At 38.9% G+C, this 9,094-nt stretch overlaps 1 protein-coding gene across 9 annotated transcripts in view; it reads right to left on the bottom strand.

Annotated features, from left to right (window-relative positions):
• Positions 1–9,094, bottom strand: part of GTDC1 (glycosyltransferase like domain containing 1) — a 210,633-nt gene that overhangs the window by 42,797 nt on the left and 158,742 nt on the right. For all 9 annotated transcript variants that reach the window (XM_062005031.1, XM_062005028.1, XM_062005027.1 and 6 more), the window contains one exon: positions 1,523–1,632. In XM_062005031.1, the coding sequence (XP_061861015.1) occupies positions 1,523–1,632 (110 nt within the window). The remainder of the gene's footprint in view (positions 1–1,522; positions 1,633–9,094) is intronic.

Raw genomic sequence — 9,094 nt, 5'->3', positions numbered from 1 at the left:
TAATTGGAATGAGAGGCAAGACAGTGCCAACAATCCATTTAAAAAAAAAAAAAAGAGAAAGAAATCTGTAAAAAACTCTCTTAAATAATTTTTCAATAAAGAACTTGCAACAGGTTTTATTGGTACCTGTTAGCAATGACCTGCATATGTCATTTGTATGAATGTGGCCCTATTAAACGCCTGGTGATGAGACATATTTCACCACGCTGCCCTTTATTTAGACTCTTATTTATACACGAGGATGAATGAATTGACAGGATAAGAGGTGCGGCATATAGATTTGATATACTGGCATAAATTTAGGATGATCTACATTATTCATAAGTCCTGAAGCCACAAATGAGATATGTAACAACATCCAAAATGAGTGTCAATAGAATCTGTTCCTGCAGTGCACCATCGTATATTCCTATCTGTCACATATTCCTTAGAAATTTCTCCTTCTAAGAAATCTGGTGTGCTCAGTCTGGAAAGCAACGTTGCCTTGGGATGGCTGATAAGACTTGCCTGGAAGAACAAGCTTTCAGAAAACTATCTTAAAAAGAAATGGACAGAAAACATGAAGAATTTCTTGCTACCAAACTTTTATCTCTTTTTTTTTCCCACTCGGGCTGTGCCTTATTTGGATCAGGTCAATTTCTTGGTGTCTTAAAAACTGCCAAATCAAAATGAAAACAATTGAAAGATCACCAGTTCAGCAGGTAACAGATATGACAGAACTGACAAATACACTAATCCCAAGCCTATTCTTACAGACTGAAGAGGTGGAGGGATGCACATCTACAGTTTGGAAAGCACGTGTGAGCTAAAACATCGGATATTTTAAACCTTGCTCATCACTGATGTACTTTTTTAAAGGGTTTTAATTTAATACAAGAGCACCCAGTAGAGGATTTGATTATTCTCTTTATTGCCACAATATCTCTGGCACAAAGCTGGGTGTATTCAGAATAAAACCCGATTCTTTTTCCGATGGGTGAAACTGTTTACGGAGCAGTGGTCGTCAGAGACCAAGAAACGGAAGGAGTGTGCGCAAGAATGGTATAAAAATATTAAAGATTAATGACCACTTTCATGCCAGATACAAACCAGAAGCTCTCCACAGAAGTCTTTAACCTTACATTTGAAAGGGAACTAAGTGTTTTCACCTGCTAAAATCTCAGTCTGGATTTCAGATGAGTAACCTCGACCTGAAAGATTTTCAGTCCTATCCGAACCATCGAATCACTCACACTCATCTCTCTCTTTAAATAAATATACAGGGGTACTAAAACACAAGCCATAAATAAAAATGCCAAGTAAAATAAAAACTGCTTACTTTAATAATTTTAATGTTATATTGTATCACGATTATTTAGTTTCATGACTGCAAAGTTTTTAAACACGTCCTTTCACTAATATAAGAAAATAGGTATTGAAAATATGTATGAAACATAAATAGACATGAAAATTATTTCTGGAAAGATTTTTTTTTAATGATATCTTTACAGTAAAGGAAAAAAAAAACAAAAAAGGAATGTACCTGGAATTTCAGTGAAAGCCTCTCCAAGGACAGACACGTGAAAAGGTAGATCTTTCTCTTTCAGCTTCAGCAGGACTTTAAAGAAAGTTTCAGGATCTTTGTCATGTTCCCTGAAAAAAAACACAACAGAATTACCTCAGCATCATTTATGTTTACTTATGGAATTGTGGTGGAGGGTTTTTTTTGATTATCAGAATAGTATTTCTCTTTTGGGGTCTCAACGTCTTCAGCGTTAATTTCCCTCTTTGCTTACGCCACAGGGTTGAATATTTTCCTCAACTCAGCGCTCAGGATCAAAACGGAGCTTAATCAGTTCTCATCTGTCTTCAAATGATGCCTTTACTCTCCAAATTACCACCTTTGAAAGTGACACCTCACCTAGCTGAAGGCAAAATCGTGCTTTATTTTTCCCCTGTCAAAAAAATATTTACTGTTTCCCCCCTTTTTCAGGAAGAGCAGACTCATCAAAAACTTTTACTAAGGATTTAGGATTCCCCCAACTAGAATTTATGAGCCCGTGCTGTGCTTTTGTAAAGCTTCTGATCCACTCGGTGCTTTGAGCAAAGGAGAAAAGAATAAACTAAAATTAGGCATCTTCAATCATTAGGGCTTTTAAGGAGTTAACTGGAAGTTAAATTAGAAAGTAAGAAACCTGTACTTATTTATAATTTCAGCTTAAGATAATATTAATATTCTATGGGTATGACACTCAATGCCTTCAAACACCAAGTTGGTTATCTAAAAAGAAAATAAAAAGCCAATTTGCTAATCTATCCTCTTTCATAGGAGAGAATGAAAGGTTCAAAAGGCACCACAGATGATCTCAATTTCCCAAATTTGGGAAGTTATATTAAAAATGAAATGAGATAATTCCCTCACTCTAAGGTGAATATTATATCTTGCATTTAATTACTCTGCTTTAAATTATTGTATTTCAGACAGATGTGCACCACATGTCTTTAAAATATTTTGGGTTTATTTATTATTTAGAAAATTCCACTGTTCTCCTTCCTGCATTAAGGGAAAACCTATAGCTCAGCTGTCCTGGTGTCTCTCTTCACACACTAATTTTGTGGAATGAATCTGTAGGTTTGTCACACTGCTATATGAAAGATTAATAATTATATCATTCAGGAAATCTGAAGCCAAATGACATCTGCAGCTCTACATGTGTTAATTTCTCATTCAGTCAATATTTTTGGTTTAGAGAATTAAAATAAATTAATCTTATAATTAACGTGACTTCCCTAGGCTGAGAAATCTGCAGGAATTGGGGACTTGTCAGAACTAGTTGCACTTTCTTAAAGCCAGGCAATAATTACTTTAAGAAGTCCTCCATCTCTCAGATTTGTTTTGTTCCCAATAATAAGGAGGAATGCAACTACATAAGCTTCATAATTTGTTTCACATCTGTGAACCAGGAGTTTTCACGGTGGTTCCAGTAACTGAAGTGGATATGAGCACTGGCTCGTAGAGGGAATTTCTCCCAGTTGCAAAGAGCCCACTAGTTTTCCTGCATCCCCATGCTTGAAATAGGTAGATTATGTGCATAAACAAGGTTGCCAGTATTTTAGTTCCCTCCAAATGCTCAGCTGAAAGACAAAATGGGAAACAGCTCCAGTGCTGGGAGTCAGCATAACTCGGTATCACGTTTCCCACTAGCCTCAGTTTCCCCATAGCAAGCTTTTGAGGGGGCTTCAGAAGTGATCCCCATGAGCCCACCCTGGATCTGCTGCTGAGCTATGCACAGCTCCTCCTGAGGTGGACCCAGAGATCCCCGTTACAAGCAGCCTCCACAGACAGAGCCACGATGCTTACAGGGATCTTTCCGAAGCTCTTCACAGCCACGCTATCGGCTTTGCAATCACAAGAAGTCCTTCCAGAAAACGAGATGCTTTCCCTCTCTCTTTCCAGAAGAGACCAGGGGTCCCAGAGGCAGCCAAAAGTGGAGGATGCTGTTGGAGCCACATTGTCAAGGAGCTGCCAGGAGAATATGGAGCCTTACAGCTCGTCAAAGCCACATAAGCTGCACATATTTAGGAAAACTGATAGGAATTGGAAGTTGCAGCTTTGTTTAATAGGTGGAGAACAGAAGGAAAATTTGGCACCCAGAAGGAATGCTGAAAGGGGAAACGTTTCCTCTGCACTGGAGCCTCCCTTATCGGTTTTCTGCTGTAGGTGATCCTCTTTCCATATCCCCTTTTAATTTTTTTTCCTTTAATGTGATATTCATAGATTTTAATGACATGTCTTGTGAATCTTGTAGCTTTTCTATTGGGGAGGTCATCTCATTCGATTTATCGCTTCCTGTGACTTTCTCGCACCATCACCATTTGATTTTCAGTTAAGGCCTCCAGAGATTGCACCTACAGATGGTAATGCATTATTATTCTTGCAAGTTAGTAAAGGTCTATGTGCTCCTGGTAGAAAGCAACAAATAGTTCAAGATCACTTTACTGCATCAAAAAGAAGAGAGTTCTGTTTCTTGGCTGACATGGAGAAAATCATATACAATCCAGTCTGCCTTACTCAGCAACAACTGCTAAACACACCAGATTGTCATAGCAGTGATCGTGGAAAAAGATGAACACAATATGGAATGTCTGTTCTGTAAAGATCTGCTCAAAATGACGTGCACTTTTGGCTGCATCTGTTGCATTTTTGAGCTTTATTAAACAGTATTAATTATATACACTCCATTTCCTTAAGAAGAACTGCTAAACTATACAAAAGCTTGATATTAAAGCACAAACTTTTCTTCTAAGGCATTGTGTTTGGGGAAAAATTAAGCTCATGTGATTCTAGGGTCTGGCTTTGCTGTTTCATTTAGGTATCTGAAACGTTGAAATGGTATGAGGAGTCTCTAAATTTCATCAGAAGAACATGAAAACATCAGAATGATCAAATTCCAACTGTACATGCCACAAAGCAGACCTAGGCACCATACCTGTACTCAGATTTGGATGTCTCCAACAGCAGTGCTCTCAAATCTCCATGTTTAGTTACTGCACACTACATTTTTTTACTCAGGATTTCGTATTTTTGAGTTGAAAACACATTTTAAGAGACAGCTGAAGTCTCTCTTAAGAACTGGCTAAGCTTGAGTGGTCTAGGTATGGGAACACAGCCCAGGGTTCAGCCTGATGCAATGACTACCCTTTGTGAACTGAAATAACACTTTCAAGACCATCCTTGAAGCAGGGATTGGGAGGCTGGTGGTATCAGCAGTACCAGTATTGAGCCTCCATTATCTCTGCCTTAGATTTTCTGTTTATAAAATGGGTGTGACAGTATTATTTTTTCACCACAGAAGGATGCTGTCAGGATTAATTGATGACTTGACATCCCTCTTTTCAGCCCAAAATGATCAAAAAAAGCAACTTTACAGCACTATGATGATGCTCCCCTATACAGTCAATAGCAACAGTCCTCAAAACACCCTTCTGCTCTTCAGGGATTTTGTGAATCCAGCCTGAGCCCTCAAGCCTTACCACTGCTGGAAGTGGGAGTGCAGAGATTGGCTGAACTGGAGCTACTCCCTGGGGCTGCAGGATACCCACATGCCTGACCAGAGAGGGAAAACACAACAGAAAAAAGAATGAAACAGCACAATTTGGCCCTCTGCATTATTCAGTGCAGATTCATCTCTTGAATTTGAATGAAATTCAGTAGGAGACCCATATGGTCTTCTGTGACTTAAGTTTAATTTTTTAAGTATATGTAAACTTATACATGGTGATAATGGCAGTTATTTCAGATTTGGAGGAAGACACATCTAGCTATGCAATTAGGAAGTAGAAGACTTGGGGAAAAGAGACAGGACTTGCTCAAAGGGGCAAAACAAACACAGGCAATTCTAAAAAATACACTAAACCCTGCAGTTTATGCAAGTTAATCAGTGACAAAAAAGTGCAGAACCAGGGGAGAAAGCCTTGAGAAAATAGTGTGGAAAGGGCATGCAATGATTGTGACAGCAGCAGCAGCCCTGTCGTGTCGTCTCTTAAGGTGCTACATATTCTGAAAGGGTTACAAATAAGCTCAGCTAAAAGCAATATTAAAAGGGCTGATCTTAAGCTTCTTAGGACATTTAGCATGGGAGATTTTCAGTGGTACAGAATCCCAAATTGTGAGGGCACGCAGTAATATTTCACTTTTTAAATCCAAACCGGGGGCATCTCCTTCTGCCTCATTTCATAAAATCATCTGAATGTCAGATGAGTGAAGGCAGGAAATGGCGATGCTGAAACAGGTACAAAATCTTCAGAAGTTAAAGCAGCATTCACTTATTTACAGTCCTTTTTTTTTTTTTTTTCAGGATTCATAGCAAGAGCTAAAAGACAGATTTCTGCCTACCTGCAATTATTGCTAGAAGATGGCTGATAAAATAGGCCACTGAAGTATCACTCATTATTTATAAAGCTGGGCAGCAGTTGTGGAGACAGAGGCCTGGCGAGCCAAGAGACACCCAGGGAGGAGAGAAAGGGACAGGGGACATCAGCCAGGGAAAGGCATAGTGTTGGCAGAGCACAAGGAAAGCATGAGGGGCAAGGCTGGGGATGTCTGTGAGCACAGAATCAATAATTAAAAGCAAAGGAAATGAAGTTTCTGAGACACAGACCTTGAAGTGGATGACAGCAGTCCTTTTGGTTTTGGGAAAGCGAAACAGCGAGGAGAGAGTTTGGCAGCAAACAGGGCAGGGGCGATGGGCAAAGCAATGAAAAGGGGAAAAGAACCACAAGAAGAGGAAAAAACACTATAAAAAATACAAATATTCGAGTTCAAAACTAAAAGATGATGGCATACCCAAACCCAGGGGGGGAAAGATAAATACAGGGTAATTAGAAGACAAGAAGGAAAATGCATAGGCTTGGGAAAAATGAAAGAATACAGAAAAATCTGTATTGAGAGTGCTATTAGTGGTAGAGAAAAGGTCAGAAAAAAGCTAGTAAAGATATAAATGAGGAAGCAAAAATAAAACTGGGTGTTAATTAAAGGAGGACAAGCAAAGAGGAAGAGCATAGAGAGCAAAAGCACACAGCGGATTTGCAGGAGAGCACAGTGCAACGAGGATGGAGAACAAAAGCACCATGGAGGAAAGGGCAGAAAATCTGCAAAATCCCCTGTAAAAGTGAACACTTTTGAAAGCACAAAGGTGAAGAAAAGCATGGGCAGCCACTGCTGCTGAAAGAGGGCTGCAAGGCAAGAGCTGCACCTCTGTCACACTCAGAGTCAGGAGCTGGAAGGTGCCTTTATCCCAGTAACGTTCTTCGTTTGGGTGATAACAGCAGGAACTTGAGGTTCTTTACTGTTTTGACTGATATGGTACAGACTTGGGGAGGGTGATGAAGGATGCCACAGGCTGATAAGAGGACTTATATGACATCAGCCTCCTGTTGACCCTCTATCTGTCCAGGGCATTCTCAAGAAGCGAGCAGCAGCACATCAATAACTGGTGTAGTCTTTGCAGGCACGCTCTGCTGAACTAAAACCGGGGCTCCGTTTCATATTAAACCCAACTTAAGGAACAATACCAGGGATGTTTTTTCACTGCATTACTCTGTTTTACTGTATTACACTTTGATATTTTAGGTTAAATCTGGAGCTTGGCAAAATTTGAATATAGGTTTATTAGAATCTAAGAATGTTAGAAAGTAGCAGTGTTGTCACAAAAAAAAATCCTTAAGCCTGGCCTTCAAAACAAAGAATTGCAGAGTTCTGGTCTTTTCCTGACACTGGTTTCCCATGAGACGGCTCTGCCAGGTTTCCCCATCTGTAAGACCTGGCCTTACAGGAGCTTTCATTTACAGTGGTGAAGATCAGAGTCAGTAAATAGTTCAGGAGGATAATATTATTTTTAAAGTATGAGGTCTCATGTTACCAGCCTATTCAATACACCAAATGAAATACATTCCAGTGATTATTTTCACGGAGGACAGAGGACTTTCCTAAATCAAATGATTTTAATATACATTTTCTATGTTAAGATTGGGGTGGGGTGGGGTGGGGAGGGAGGGAGGGAAGGCACAAAAAAATGAAAATTCTAATACCAAATTTCTGGTAACAATGCTCATGGTAACTGCAGAAGAGGAAATATTACTGCTGGGAAAGAGCTATTAGAAAAGAAACAGGGGAAAAAGAAATAACTATGAAAATGCAAACATGAAGGAAAAGTTAATTGCTTTCCATTTATTCAATTTATCACAGTATTTTTTCATCTTTGTACAATTACAATATGAGGTAGAGGTAGACTGTAAATACGTAGTTAAGTCCAATGAGTTTTCTTTTTCAGCTGATATGCTTACAAAATGGCTTTGCTGTAATTGTGCCTCTAAACATTGTCTGGTATCATCAGCATCAAAAGTTACCCCCTCAGTTAATAGAAAATGGAGTCAAGTAGAAAGAAACAGCTTTGCATAAGCATCACTGCAAAAAGGCATGCTACAAAATAAATTTGAGTTAGAAATTTGGAGGTCCTACAAGCAAAAAGGGTCCCGATCCTCGCCTGTGCTTGCAAAACACCTCTGCGAGCCAAGGAATTAAAACATGGCACTAGAGAGGTAAAAAGCAGCCAAACAGTACTGGCAAATACAGTGGTTTATTTTCCATTATAGCCCATGACGTATTTACAGCGAGGAGTTTGTATTTTACCTTCCGATTGTTTCAAATTGCTGCCCTGAGAAAAATGGGTGGCATTTTGCTTTACGCTGGAAAAGCATTTTCTCCTATCTTCTGTTATCTAGAAGAGATTCATAAAAAAAAAAGAACCTTGAGAGTTTATTGTTTAGATTCTTCTTTTTCTCCCTTCACAATTCATGAAGGAAAAACTCAAAATAAAATATAGTGCATTCTCTAACCAAAGAAACCTCAGGATGAGCATCAGTCATTGAGCCTCTTGCTTATTTCCTCAAGAGAGATTAACCTTTGAAGACAAAGACCAGCGTTTGGTCTCAGTTACCTTGGTGTAAAAAAAAATCAATGCACTTTCATTCATATCTTTCACTTCAACTGAAGAGAACCTAGCTTTTCACAAGCATAGGATTCAGGTAAAAAGCATTGTACTGCAATTTGCAATGTGACCCAATAACTGCCACAGAGAACCTCCAAATAGTGTCTTTAATGGGAAAAATTACAATTAATTTGCTTTTGTGTTCCAAAGGTAATGTTAACAAATTGTTTCCTGTTGATGTGAGGGAAGGTAAAATAATCTGAGTGACCCTGACAGCCCTGATAACCATATACAATATATGCTGTTGTAATCCAACATACCCTAATAAAATAGTGATATGGCAATAATAAATGGATAGGAATATGATAATGAGCAGATAATTCACTCAGGTGGTTCTTTGAAAGAATAGAAGTAGAATCAAATATAAATTGCTACATAAAAACTACATTACTCCACATTTCCCTGGGAATGGCAACTCCAGCATCCACGACCACCACGGAAATCACAGAGACTTGCATCACCAAACCACAACTACTTAAAACTCCACCACCGATACCCTGCCTGGGTTAATAAATAAGTCCAGGTCTCTATTACTCATTAACACTTTGAGAGAAATTAGCTCAGGT

Source organism: Colius striatus, chromosome 11, assembly GCF_028858725.1.
Source record: "Colius striatus isolate bColStr4 chromosome 11, bColStr4.1.hap1, whole genome shotgun sequence".
Classification (NCBI taxonomy): Eukaryota; Metazoa; Chordata; class Aves; order Coliiformes; family Coliidae; genus Colius; species Colius striatus.
Note: the sequence above shows the minus strand (reverse complement) of the source record. Positions and strands in the feature narration are given on the sequence as shown.